The sequence below is a fragment of the Balearica regulorum genome, chromosome 14 (genome assembly GCF_011004875.1).
Source record: "Balearica regulorum gibbericeps isolate bBalReg1 chromosome 14, bBalReg1.pri, whole genome shotgun sequence".
Taxonomy (NCBI): domain Eukaryota; kingdom Metazoa; phylum Chordata; class Aves; order Gruiformes; family Gruidae; genus Balearica; species Balearica regulorum.
Window position 1 is genome coordinate 8,714,349 of NC_046197.1, and position 14,944 is coordinate 8,729,292.

Sequence of the window (14,944 nt, forward strand, 5' to 3'; positions counted from 1 at the left end):
GATTCCAGAACCTCCTACTTAAGTGTAATTTAAATCTTGCAAACATCCTACACATGTACCTTATGCAACATAAAGTGAAAATAACATTTAGAACTGAATCATCACTCAATAAAGCTGACAGAGAAGGTAGAAAAGGGAGTCATTAGCTCCTCAGGTATTCAGCGCCATGCCACCGAAGGAGGACTTTTAGTACTAACAGGCAGCAAAGTAACTCTTGGATCATTCTGCGTTTTCTCTGATAGTAGAGTGCCAGTTTAGGAGATCTGTATGGGAGAAGTAAAGTGCTCTCATTAAATCTGTTTAGATTTGATACTAAGTCAGTTCTGGTTGTTTGGACTGATGTCCCCTTTCAGACATAAAATGAGGCAAATTTGGTAAGAGAGAAAGGGTTAGCTGGTGTTTGAGGCACAGTGCTGGGCAATATGAAGCTTTATTTCTGGTCCTAACTGTGACACACACCTGATTTGTGACCTAGAAAAGTCCAAACTGTTAAAGTTACTGGGTAATTTTGAAAAATCTGAACCTCTTGTTTTTCTACTGCAGTTTATTTCTGAGGGAAGCAAATGCTGCAGTATCTCACATCATTCACATCAGAACTAGATTTTTTAAATCTCTGTTAGAAAAAAAGGATTTTTTTTTATTATTTCTGTACTCTCAGCACTGCAAATACAAATATGTCCTCCTGATGTGAAGATTATTTTCTTTCCTTTTAAAATAATTTCTTACTACACTTAACTAGCTGATAAGATGTGCAGTGTTTTCACTGAAGGATTTGATGATGTCATTGAAATAATCCCCAATCTGATGAATTGGTGCGTTTCTCAGTTTTCCCTAATGTTTATCTGATAGGCTTAAACCCACTGGCATGATTATACAAACATGCACTTTGTAAGGTGCTGTGCTGTAAAGGGAGAGGGAGATAACTATTTCTAGAACCACTTCTGTTTTCTCACAGGAAACTTGTGAATCTCTCTTGAATTTAACCTTGGAAGAGGTGAGGAAGAATTATGAGGTTGAAAATCCACGGAGAAAATTTTTTGGCATTATCCCAACATCTTTCTCAACCTCTGAGGCCCCCAGTCCCAATTTCGGACTGGTGATTGACGGACGGACGCTAAACATCATCTTCCAGGGGGGCCTGGAGGAGAAGTTCCTGGCGCTGACGAAGCACTGCCGCTCGGTGCTCTGCTGCCGTTCCACCCCTCTTCAGAAGAGTATGGTGGTCAAGCTCGTCCGCAGGCAGCTTAAAGTGATGACCCTGTCGATAGGTACCTCCATATGTACACATTCCCTCCAGAATGCCCTCGCTTTGGGCGCGGGAAGTAGTCAATAGTAGTCACTGTTTTGTCTTTTCATAAAGCACTTTCCTGTCAGATTTTCCCAATTGGTGAGAACAGAGTTATCCCCAGAGCGGTATTAAGCACTGACTCATTTGCTTTTTACCTCCAAATAATGTGAAATGCTTTGAGTTTCCTGCTCCACTTTTGGTAAGTGATCCCACTAAAATCCTTGCAGAATTGATTTTTATGACTTAAACCTAAAAAATACACCTCTGTGGACTAAACAGAAAAGGAAGAGTCTGATGTATTTTAAAATTTCTTGCTTTGCCTTAGAGTTCAAAATATAAGCCTTCCGCTTCATTTATTTTGCTTTACCAGCTAACCTAATTCACAATCTCCAAATTGCAGGCAACAGCCATGGCTGTTCTCTCCATGGAAATTTGGTTACGTATTTAACATATCGCTGCAAGTTGAAATGAGCAGAATAACTCCTGAAATTGGGTTGTTACATTGTCAACTGCAATCAAATTTATCATATAATTTGGAGAATTCAGTGAGGTAGGGTGCTGCAAAGCATGTCGCCGAGCATATGGAGTTCACCAAGCAGAAACGTACAAAACAGCGCAGATGTTGATGATGTAGGGGTGTCCATGCCACCACCCAGCTGGTCCCAATGTCGGGCTTAGCCTTGGTGGAGCCAGGTCTCCTGGGAAGGAGGATGTTCCAACCAAGATCAGAGCCTAGAGGTCATGATTGTTTGATGCTGAGTATCAGTTACCCTAATTAAGATGCATGGTAGTACAGAATAGCCTTTGTTTATCAGTATAGCTGGGTTTCTTCTCTTGTTCTAATATAGGCATTTTGTACTAAGCGCCTTTTCTTGGATCTTTATTGTTCATTCCTGTCTTCCCATTATAGGCGATGGTGCAAATGATGTAAGTATGATTCAAGCAGCTGATGTTGGAATTGGAATATCTGGCCAAGAAGGCATGCAGGTATCCCTTCAGTTTATTTCCTTTCTTCTTTTGTCACATGGTCTTTTGCTGCTTAATAGGTTTCAGAGAAGCCCTATACTCTGGAGTGTCATCTTAAAAATGCAAGTTGGCATCATTACTGTCATAAATTAATATGCGTTTCATAATTATGGGTCCAGCCAAAAAAGAGTGGTTTGAGCCAACAATTAGCATGCATGGACAAATGTGTGTTTGCTCATAAGCCTGGAAAATTAACAGATGCCTGTCCAATCTTAGGTTAGCATCTGGTTTCTGAATCATCTCTGCTATAGCATTTCCAGGTTTTGTTGATTGTCTTTCAGTGTTTTCTGCCCCAAATTCTTTTCCACACATCCCTTTTCCTCATTCTCCTAAGCTGGAGAGTTCTGCAGAGAGAGAAATCTCCAACTATTTTTGCAAGGTTGGGTTTTTTCCTACAATATTCAATTGTAGGAAAAAAATTTGAGCACAGACATTGAAATTAATCATATTGGGTGGGGAAAAGATATATTGTAAGTTAACTTCTATTCTTTTTACCAAAGGCTGTGATGGCTAGTGACTTTGCAATATCCCGATTTAAGCATCTAAAAAAATTGCTTCTTGTCCATGGACATTGGTGTTATGCTCGCCTAGCAAAGATGGTGATTTACTTTTTCTACAAAAACGTGGTAAGATTATCAAAATTCCGGAATTTTTTTCTCCTAGTAAGGGTTAATTCCAGGGCTTTGGGGGTTTTTTTGTTTTGTTTTTTGCAGGTTATACTCTCTTACTTTTTATGAAGCTACCGTTCCTGTTTCTTCACTTTGCAGGTTTATAGTATGCTACCTCCTTCTTAATGTGCTGCATAAAGCATTGAGGAAAATATGGATTCTAAATATATTTTGAAATAGCATTATTCCAGAGGGGAAAAGGACTCAAGGCTTAGTAACTTTTATATAGTAGTTCAAGAAACTTTATTAATAATACCCATGAGCCTCAAAATAAAATTTGCATAAGGAAGAGCAGGTTATTAGTGCTAGAATATAGAAGATGACTCTGCACTAAGAATTGGTTGCCTGTGAAACCTCTGAATTTTTGCATTTAATTTGATAGGAACCACTTGCAAGTAATGATGCAGTCATATCTGGCATTTTTATTAAAAATTTAATGTATATGCAAATGAGGTGTGCATTGAAGAATAATGTAAAATGGAAAAAACTGATAATAATACAGTTTCTACAAGACTGTGCAAACAAGTCCATTTGACATGAAATACACTCTGAGCATGAAAGACTATTTACTTAGAATTCAAAGTATCTGTATTTTTTAAAAATCATTTTGAATAAGGATTACTTCTTATCAGTGTTAAATTTTGTACTGGAAATGGAAACTTTTCTTTTTCTTGTTTAGGCATCCTTTTAGAGTTCAAAGGATATTTATTTGCCATGTGAAATAGCTCTCCAAACTGGGATCCTGCTGCTCTATTATCTGCCCAGTACCATTAGGGAGCAGGAGGCCTTTGATTCCCCACAGACAACCAGTTTAAAAAAGGATTTTAAAATCTGGTGCTCAGAGCTGTGAACAGTTTACTTAATTATTCTCTGATATTTTCTTAAAGAAACCTAATGGCTTTTAAAAAGCTGTATCACAGTGGATCGGTGTGAAGTAGACCCTTAAGATATGCTGCTTTATGGAACAGAGTGCAGAGCTGTCTACTGACGGTACCTTTAACCAAAATAATGTATTCTTGGGAGGCTCTGTTAATAACCAATATACCACATAAACCTCGTAGGTGCAATTATGAGAGACATAGACCATCTATGCATTGCAAAGTAAAGGGTCCAGATCAGCTGTAACAGCAGGGATCAGCGTGGGGGAAGGAAGAGGACGTAAAGGAGAGGCCACAGGGAAGGTGCAGCTTCACGACTCCCACAACCCAAAGAGAAATGAAATCACATCAGCATGAAGGATGTGCTTCTGCGCATGTGGGGAGCCACAGTTCAGCTTGTAACAGGATGTTGTGTGTGTGTTTGCTTCTCCGTAGAGCTACGTCAACCTGCTCTTCTGGTACCAGTTCTTCTGTGGGTTCTCAGGCAGCACGATGATAGATTACTGGCAGATGATTTTTTTCAATCTCTTCTTCACCTCGATGCCCCCTCTTCTCTTTGGAGTCCTGGATAGAGACGTTTCTGCAGAAACACTTCTAGGTTTGCCTGCATTGTACAAGAATGGACAAAATTCAGAGGTATGTCTTGATCGCTGAAATAACTGCTTCATAAGCCAAAGGACCGCAGGGGTTTTGGTTTTGTGAGGAGGGAGGGAAGAGAAGAGTTTAGACTTACTTGGAACCAAATGATCCATTTATCGTTTCTTGTTTACTGATGTCCTCTAAAAGAAGGTATAATTGTAGCTGTCAGAAGAACTGGTAAGGAGCATATGATTGAAGTTGTTTCGTGGAAGTGAGGCTGGGTGCTTGGTCATAGTTGGAAAATATAAATGGGAAGCTTTATTCTGCCATGAAATACGTGGAGCAATGCAGTTTGATACCAGCATGCTGCATTATAAGAAGTGATGTGCTACTGAATCAGCCCTGTGCGAGGTGTTTCTGATCTGAAGAGATGATGGAGCAAATATGCGTGTGTGTATGTATATATGTACACACTATATAGAGAGAAAATTTCTCAGGGAAGGCATAAGGAGAAATAAATAAAACAGGATGAGAAATGTAATGAACAAGGGTGAAATAGTTTAGCTGGTCCCTGATTAAACTCTTCTCAGAAGAGTCTCAACCTACTGAAGAAGAAAAGCTTGTTAAAAAGATCACAGCAAAAAGTGACAAGAAAACGCAAACCCTTAAATCAATAAACAACCTGACATTTTTTTCTACTCTCAGGTTCAGAAATACACCTGTTAATACCTAAAGGATTTTGTCAGTTTGGTGTCTTGGCTGTTCCAGGCATGAATGGCTTCATTTATTTCCTTCTTTTACTTTGAATAGTCAGTATTGGTAATCCTCAGAAAATATGCACAAAATATGTTATATTTTTACCTGAATTTACCTGTCAGGTTTAGAGAATCAGTCTGATCTCTGTATGTTTGCAAGGAGCACATACAGACATACATACCTGGTTTTGCATATACATACAGTACAGTAGCACTTATTGCCAAATTGCCTTAATATATTTAATAGGAAATTATGAAAACATTAATGAGCAAAATTTGATGTGGCCTTAGTTTTAAATCACATAATTGCAGGGTACTTAGGAATTCTTCTCTCTCCTTTTTCTCCTAGCACCTACTTTCACTATCCTGGACTGCGATTTCTAGCACTGATGAACACTGGTGGTTCACATTGTGTTTAATGATGTTTTGAAAAACCTAGGCAAGGGAGTGCAAAATTTGAGGATTCTCTGTAGAACTTTCCACCCCTTTTCTTAGGAGCTCTTGGACCTCACATATATGTGAAATATATGGGTTTTTTCATTTTGAGGAGGTCATTGTTGTTGCTTTGGGTTTTTATCTGCATTGAACGAACGGGAGCCCAGCCTTCTGTCGCTCCAATAATGCATCCCACTCCACAGGTGACATGTGGGGCCACAGCTTTAGATAAGTTTAAATATGACAAATAGTCAAATTAAAATAGCACAAAATAGATGTTTCAATGGAAGAAGCCTTAGCAGAAAGGCTTTTTGACCAATTTAATAGCTCTAGGGAGAGCTTTGTTTGAAAAAGAATTTGAGGAATGGGGTTCTTTGGGGAGGGATTGGGGCGTTCATGACATTGAGCTTTTAAGACACTTAGTTGACTGGCTACTCTTCCTAAGGTCTGTCTTTAGTTAACACAGAGAAAAATGCCTGTTCAGAGATAAGCCTTTGGTCTAAATCAGCTGCTCAAGAGGCATTTACTCATGAAGGGAGACCAGTTAGCTATAATCAATAGTCTGAATGGAAGAAAAACAGACAGCAATTATGTCTGCAGGACAGACTAGAGATGTGTGTCACATCATTATGACTGTTATTTGTAAACTCCTGCAGATATACAAGCTGTCAACTTTTATTATTACAATGTTGGATGCCTTCTACCAGAGCCTCATTTGCTTCTTTGTCCCCTATTTGGTAAGTACTGAAGTCATTAACATTCTCATTCTCCTATCCTCCTTAAAAAAATAGAAAAATTCACTTCTGAATAGTCAGGGTTCATCACAGTCTGTCCATCTGTTTTCTAGACATATGAGGACTCTGACATAGATGTGTTTTCCTTTGGAAACCCCATCAATACCATCTCCCTCCTGACCATTCTCTTGCACCAGGCTCTAGAAATGAAAACGTGGGTATGTGTTTGACCTGTCCTATTCACGAGTATTTTTCTTTTCTGAACGTAGCATACTGTGTAGGCATGGCATTGTCTTTCAGTCATTTACCTGAATTCTGGGTCACAAAAAGTAACAGGTGCACTGAGATTTCACAATGTGCCAGAACTGTTTATTAGCCTCAGGATAATACCTTCGTGTGCACAGCAACAGAATTTGCTTACACTGTGCCTTTGGACAGGACAGTGTGCACTTTGTACAGTGTTACATAAGGACATGTTTCTTAAAGAACTGTGTTCACTGGCAGTTGTTTTGTAAGTTAATTTCCAGGTATTTGTCCTGCTGTAGTTTTCAGTAGCATGGACCTTTTGGATATGTTCTTTGTAATCCTTCTTTGTATCCTCCTGTCTTACACCCAGAGTCAGTCTCACAAGCATCCCTGTCATTTCCTGCAATTCTGCTTACAGACCCTGTTCCATGTGGTAACGATGATTGGCAGTGTGGTCTTTTACCTCGTCTTCTCTCTGATCTACAATGGCGTCTGCGTGGCCTGCAACCCTCCCACCAACCCCTACTGGATTATGGAGAAGCAGCTTTCAGACCCCACCTTCTACTTACTGTGTCTTATCACCCCAGTCGTTGCGCTCCTGCCAAGGTTTGAATGATGCACTGCGTTCCTCTCGCTTTTCCTTTTCTGGATTTGTAGGCATTTAAGTGAAATAACAATAATGATGCCTATAGATATGAAAGGTGTCGGGCACATGTGTTGCATGGGGATAGGTGATCAGTGTGGAAGTCAGGTGCCTTCAACTTTTCAGTCCATGAACCATTAAATTATTTAGTTATATAACCCTAGATAAGTCACTCTATATGTACTGCTTTTGTTTTCCCATCAGGAAAACCTTTCTTTCTGGGATGCTTCAAAGTTTACCAGTACAAATCTGCTACATAATGGCTCACTATTATAAACACAATGTTGTTGAGCTGATCAAGACTAGAAAGCAAGTCTTTGGAATATTCCTATATCTTTTGAGAGTTACAAAATGTGTTCTGTTTCTTTAGTACATTACAGTGCATTACTAAGCTAAATGTAAGAACAGGTTTCTATATCAACTAATTTTCTGCATCCAGAATCTTAGTTTTACCCTGTGCAACAAATCAGTTATGTTAAAGACAGCTTTAAGTGAGGCCGAATAATATTTGGAGAGGGATAACTATTTTGATAGGTTGCTGAAAAAATTGGGTTTGAAAAATGTAATGATTCCGTTCCCATACATGTATATGGTAGCCTCACTGCTTTTGATGCTTGATACCTCAATGATTCTTTGAGCAGATATGCTTTGTCTGAGTTGCACCACTTAAAATTTTTGTTTCTGCTTAGACAATGAAAAAAATTGGTTTGTTTAACTATCTTGCTAGTCTCCTCATCCTAATTGCCACGAAGTAGTGCAGCACACTGGTATTGCAAGAATTAGTAAAATATTTTTGTATCTGACTTTGTAAGTGCTTTAAGGCACTGGAATCTGAGCCCTAAGTTTGTCTAAACAAGAACCTTTAAGACTAGATACTATTTTTCTTCAAATTATTTTTTCTTCATTTGAGTTGAGATGTTCTTGTGATTTCATGTTACGTTATATAACTTCAGGTCGGGCTAAACACCACGTAGTTCAGTAAGGTCTCGTGTCTTCCAGGCAGGGCATCCTTTCCCAGGCTGTTTTGCTGCTGTGTGATTTTTGTTTTCCTGTCAGCCCTCGTTCACGGTGTCATTTTTGACCCTGAGCTTTCTACTGAGACCTACATCAAACATGTGGTTAGAGAACTCATATCTCCATCTGGGGAATTCAACAAGGCTAAGAGCATTGCTGCCTCAGCAGGATGCTGAGCTTAGAGACTTGTATCTTGAGATCTTCAAAGTTGGACAGGTACCCCAGATTATTTTCCGCAGAGTCCTCAGTTCACAGCTTATCCAGCCCCCAGTTTCTGCTACAACTTAGCTGGTTCAGCATGTCACAGCAGAGGTGAAACCACCCTTTGTTAAAATGCACTTAATTTTACGTTTCATTTGGTTCATCTCACCACGCTGCCTGCTCCTTGTCTCCTTCAGAAACCAGTTGGAGCCTTGAGATTCTAGTTTCTTTCTAAGCAGTTTTGTTAAAATCCGTGCCCTCCTCAGTTCTTCCTTTTGCTACTGCCTTCTGTGCTAGCTGGCATTTCAGAGACACTGCAGGACCTCTGGGGGGCTGGAGCACTGTCTGGCAGGACTTTGCAGTGCGTCTCTGCGCATCTGCAAACTGCCTCTGAACTTTGTTTTGGGACACAGCTGCACAGCGTTAGGTACTAAAACCCTTGAGTCTGAGAAGAAGAAAGGGATCTGAATTTCATGTTCATTCACTGGCAAGGGAAGGCGCTGTGTCTCTTGGAGGATTTCAACATATTAACCAGATATATTTCTCCAGGTGTGGAAGGCAGACGGTGATCTGCCAGGAAGCCCTGCAGAGGCCCCACAGGCAACTGAGTCTCGCACCCTGCAGGGCTGTGGGAAGGGCAGGAGCAAGTGAAAGATGTTCACGGGATGGAAGACATAGTTCTTCTTCCTTCTCTGTCCTCCTGTCTGGTCCACCTGCAACTTGCACAGAATATACAGAGCCAACTTGAGGGGAAAGACAGAGGACAATATGATCCATGCCAGATCTACACAGATGGACCTGGGCTCTCTATAGTTGTGCTCTTACCTGCCTAACCGTAACTAGCAACAGCACAGTTCCCAGACCTGGGATGCTATGGGATTGATCAGCCTGAGCACAGCCACACCGAGAATGTGTTTACCCACTCCTCCATGTGCAGATAGGCCTGAGAAATCCATCGGCTTAAAAGCCCTTTCTGTACTTAGTCTTGCTTGTTGGGCTTTTTAATCTTGTTATACTTATTTATGCGTACATTTAGCAGCAGGATGTGGAGACGGCAGTTTTATTAACGCAATTTCAGAGTCCCCATGTTTGTTTTAAAATGTGTGCTGAGGCCATGTACATAAAGGTCAAATCCTATTAGAAAGATGGTTTTCAGACAAAACTGACATGACGTGGAGAGAGGATGTGAGCTCTCTCACTGCATACAGTATATAGTTATATAAGTTCTCTGTCCTGCAAAGGGCAGGTAGGATGCTTTTTTTTTTTTTCCTGGTTCCTGAGCAAAGCCACAAGCAGAGGTTTTTAAATTTCTGGTTTTATGATATCTACCAAATTAACATCCCTTCTTTTGCCTGTTTTAGCAGTATAAATATAACCTCAGTCTCCTCAAGTATTGCATCTCTTGGTGAGCTTCGGTGTATCTTTATTGCGCTATTCAGCAATCAAATGGTTCTATTGTTTATTTAGTATTTCTATCCATGCAGTTGACTCTATAGAGGTCAAGATAAGTGTATAGTTGCATGTCACATTAAGATTCAGGAGTCAGCCTTCATCTACCAGGTATAAGGTGTCTACCAGATGCCTGTAGGGCAATGGAAAATTAGCAACTGGATTTGTGTTATGTGATGCAGATTATGGAAGGAACCCACAGGTAAGACAATGCATTCTCTTCCTCTTTCATCAGGTTCTTTATTTTTGCTCTGCAAGGAACCTTTGGAGCGTCTCTGACTCTGAAAGCACAGCAACTAGATAAGCTTCCTAAAGGGCAACAGGATCTTGAAATCCAGAAATTGAGATCAAGAAAGCAAACTACTTCTGGTGCACCTGTAGCATCTCCTGCATCTAATGATGACCTTGAACAAAACATCAGCCACTTATGTGTGTCACCATTTTTACATCTGGCGGCAGCAGATGTGTCTCATGGGGACACAGAATGTCAGGGACTTTCTGCCTCTGAACTGAATCCTCTCGGGAAACAGACACCTGAAGAGGGCTACTATTTCTTTAATAGGTGGGCAGAGGAAGAATCTACTGCTACAGACTCTTCAGCAGGACCTTTCTCTGGCCATTACCCCCTTGTACCCAACAGGGTAACAACTCACGGACAGGAGGGTGGCAAAGTGACTAAAGATAACGCTAACAAATTTAACCATGGAAGCCATCGGCGATCTGTGAGTGCAGTGACGCTCTGAAGAAACGTTCAGAAATGGGATCCACAGCCCATGCGGAGAAGGATGATACCATGCTTACTACAAAGGAGAGACAGACATGTGGAGTTACAAACCTGCTAGAGGAGTGCAATAACATCTCAAACACGAAACTTTTCCTAAGTGAATGTATAGTTTGGGTTTGTCATTACATGACTTCTTGGTCTTCCTGGTTTTGTCTCATTAGGGGAATGTTACATGAGCATCACATAGTTGCTGAGAAATGTGCAGTAACTTTCTTTCATCAAGGAGTATTTTTCTTTCACAATAAGAGGGAATAATAGTGATGTTTCAATGTTATTGTGCTGTTGAGGTAACAGAAAGAGAATCCATTCTGTCTTAAGCCAAGTCTTAGAGCAACACATTTCACTCTAGATTTTACTATCAAAATCTTAAAAAACCTTACTAACTTAAAAATTACTGTTCTGCCTGGAAAAAACATTACCTCCTGGTACTAAAGGTATTTGCAGAATAACAGCATCAGAAAGAGACTAGTGAATGTTCTGGTTTTTAATATATAGACTTTATACATGTAACACTATCGCTTCTGAACAGTAAGCTCAGTATATTTATGCAGGCAGTGGTTTGACCTGATACTGTTAAGGAAAGGACAAATGAGTTTATGAAGTAGAAGAATGCAAATACTGAACTACAAGAACTGACAGGATAACTCAGAGATAAGTGGAGTCTACATCTTCATACCTACAAAAGTAGACAAACATAACAAGGATTTATGTTCTAGACTTCTAAATTTGTCCCTGCTTTGTCATCAAGAAATTCAGTTTCTTCCTTCTATTCTCTATATTATTATATAGTGTTGCTGCATTCAATCAACTATAGACCATGCTTTTCCCCACAGTTGGCTACATTTAGAAGTAGATGGAGATCTCAGTAATGGAGATTCTGACAAGCAATATATGATGGTCACTAATCACATTGCAGCAAGTACATGGTGTAGAATGACCAAAATGCGCATAATATGTTCATCCTTTTCCGTATCTCAGAGCAACAAGATGCAGGAAAAAACCATAAACTGTGACCATCATCACTACCTATTGCAATGCAATGAAAGGTGACTTTGGTATTTCTTATAGAAATGTTGACTAGTAAGACCAGTTCCCCAAGTTTTTCTTCACAATGTGGGGTGAAATCTTAACCATGTTTTAAATTCAAGCTATCCGTACTTTTGTGAATCTACCGCTGGTTCTGATTTAAATAAGTTTTTTGCCTTTTTTATATATGTTATATTAATTTAGCTATTTGTTACTTATCACAATGTATGAAGTCTGTTTAATAACCTATTTATCAAATGCTAATTTAACTTTTGTGTGTTATAATAATTATTGTAACTAAAGTCTTCAAGATGTTAAACAACTCGGGCAAAATTGAGTAGCGTATCTGCCACTGGGATTTCTGGTAGCCAGAGCAAGAGCACACATAGAACTGTAATTGTTAAAGTATTAATTGTCAACTGCAAAACAATTCAAAAAGAGATTTTTTTGCACGATGTACAAAATGAAGGGAATTAGGCATAGCGAGATTATTGTTAATGGAGTGTGAGATTGTTCAAATGTTTGTTCACTAGCTGGGAATGGACTTTGGGTGACAAGACTTAAGATCAAGTCTTTACGATTCACAGCCATGTTTTTACATTAAATGGTCCATTTCCTCTGCACTTAAAGAAGATGCCAATTTCTTACACATTTTATTACAAAATGTGAAGTGTTTTTATAGTAATAAATGTAACATGGTCATGATTTGGTGTGTTGTTAAGAGGACAAAAACAGAGGCAGAGGAGTGGTTTTCCTGTTGTCATTCATGAGTGGCAAACTCACGTTTTCAGAGGCCACTCCTCTATCTAGTATGCCACCCTACAGGAATGCTTATCATAAAAACTAGGTAACAAATTTATCTGACCATGCAAGGGGACTGAGCAGATATGGAATAGGGCCAGACAGTTTATGTTTAAGCAACTCTGGAAGACCTGTAGAGGTTCTTGAATTCAAAGCCAAGAATTAATTTCATGTTTTCTCATCACAGCTTCTGCAGACCAGTTCTACCCTGTGTTTTGCCCTGACACCTGAGCTTAGGTTCAGAAATGGCATATAATTAAGGGAGGGTCCTCTTAAGAAGAGGAATGAAGGAAGGATTGCTTATGATCTCCGGCAAAATAGCGCCTTAAAAGCTCCACAGTGATGGAGTCCCTTCTAGGTCAGGGGATGAAAGAAGTGGAAGACAGTCCCTCTTTAGGTAGCTCCTAGGCTGTAAGCAAAAATAGTTACTTCAGTTAAAAGAAAGAAAGAATCCAAATTTGCATGGCTGCCTTAAATAATTCTACAGCTAGACCTACACTCTGTTGCCTCGGTTGTGTGGTAGATGATAACAAAACAGCCCAATAGATTCATTTACCTGGAGAGTTTGCAACATAGAGGAAAAGTATCCCTGGTCCTTGAGGAGAGAGAAAGCTGAAACAACCAGAAATAAATGGCAGCATCAGGCAAGACCTGGTCTCTACAGCCCAGCTGGCTTGACAGCTTTATAAAGCTCCCTCTTGGTACCCCTCCTCCTGGGTAACAATGCTACCATCCCTCCTCCGCAGTAGATGCTGCCATAGTTCAGGACCTACGTTTACTGTTAAACAATGTGATCTTTTCTATGCTGCTGGGTAAGCAGCGATCATGAACTATCTCATGTTAAAAAGATGGTGAAGAGGCACTCCCCTTTGATCATGAAGTAAATTAGCTGACACTATCAGTCCCTTTGGGAAGTAGGATCTAGAGATTTTTTTTTCCCCAATGAAAGCAAGCCTATAGTAAGAAAGCAAGCCCTCCAATGAATTTCTTTGTAAGAAGGAAAGTGTATTTACTAAATGGGTTATTTAGACCTAACTGGATTTCCAAGATAGTTTATTTCTATTTCAAGACATATTTAATAATACCGTCAAGATGCATGTTCCATTAGTTCTAATGTGAATGCTTCACAGCAGAACAGGTGTCTCACTTTTTAATGTATCCTCTGGCGATATTCAACATTTCATAGACTTGGATTATAAAACACTAAAATTAATGGGGTTTTTTGTGAAATTACTGCATACCTTTTATTTTGGTCTATGATATTATTATAATAATGATACTGTATATGAAACAGTTCTTTGAGCTACACAGAGCTATACTACGTGACAAACTGAAGGTGGCCTCTCATACAGAGGTGAGCAGGAGCTGACTTACCAAGTCTGTTGGCTGAGGAACAGATGCATCGCAGGCTGCTAGCACTGGTCAGTGAAGAGTCATCCGGCATGCTCTCAACAGAGGCAAGTTGTTCGGGGGTTTTTTAATACAAGGTGCAGGAAATGCGTACACACGTCTACACATTTTTTGTGTCTGTCTTAGTACAGCAGGTTGGAGGTGTGGTCTTTGACAGTTATAGCTGATTATCTGCTTGATATCAGCAATAACTGTTCAGTTTGAAATCCAGAATTATTCAGGTGGGATATAGAGAGGAATTCAGTTTGTTCTCTTTTCTTATATATCTCAGAAACATAAAACCAGCTTTTAAACCATGTAGACATAGGTGTGCGTCATGTGCCAGCACACAAACCACTTTTCCCAAGGATGAATTGTGTATATTTTGCCGCTTTGTTGGCTGATGCTGCAATGTTTAATTCATTTGTTTGATTGCAGTTCGAGGTGGTGTGCAAGTACAGAGCTATTTGCCTTAGGGGTAAGGTGACTGCAGGCAGGATGTGGCATGATTAGGTACTTGTGAGCAGCACTGATGAGTAAAAATATAAACGCGGAGACAAGAGACTCTTGAAGATAATGATCACAGAGGGTGGGATTTAGAGAGCTGACCAAATAACACTGAAGATCTATAAAGTACTTTTGACATTGCTGGTGATTGGAACTTGCTGCAATTATCAGTACATGAGACAACTGTGAACAGAACTTGCTGCCCGGCTCTTTAATATAACACCTGATTATTCTCAGCTACATAAATAAGACTGAGATTGAATAGAGTCTGAATCATTATTTTTCCAAAAATATCAGAGGGGTAGCTGTCTCTTGTCTGAAGGCATTGAAGGGCAATGGTTATTTATCCACCATCCTCAGTGCAGCTACTGCAGTATACCCCCACCTCCAGGTATACTTTGCAGGTTTCTTTCCACGTTAGTGCCCAAAAAACTCATGGTTATTGTGTTCTTCAACAGATGAGCAGGGCCTTATAAATGATCATCACTGTAACTAAAAGGTCAAGTTTTGGCTCCATGGAA

General features: G+C 39.8%; 1 protein-coding gene across 3 annotated transcripts in view; it reads left to right on the plus strand.

Moving 5' to 3' along the window:
• ATP10B (ATPase phospholipid transporting 10B (putative)) overlaps positions 1-10,697 on the plus strand; it is a 153,794-nt gene extending 143,097 nt beyond the window's left edge. For all 3 annotated transcript variants that reach the window (XM_075766331.1, XM_010303668.2, XM_075766332.1), the window contains 8 exons: positions 956-1,268; positions 2,199-2,275; positions 2,815-2,940; positions 4,296-4,496; positions 6,286-6,366; positions 6,477-6,581; positions 7,028-7,215; positions 10,152-10,697. In XM_075766331.1, coding sequence (XP_075622446.1) covers positions 956-1,268; positions 2,199-2,275; positions 2,815-2,940; positions 4,296-4,496; positions 6,286-6,366; positions 6,477-6,581; positions 7,028-7,215; positions 10,152-10,659 — 1,599 coding nt within the window. In that variant the 3' untranslated portion in view covers positions 10,660-10,697. The remainder of the gene's footprint in view (positions 1-955; positions 1,269-2,198; positions 2,276-2,814; positions 2,941-4,295; positions 4,497-6,285; positions 6,367-6,476; positions 6,582-7,027; positions 7,216-10,151) is intronic.
• The last annotated feature ends 4,247 nt before the right edge of the window (positions 10,698-14,944 follow it).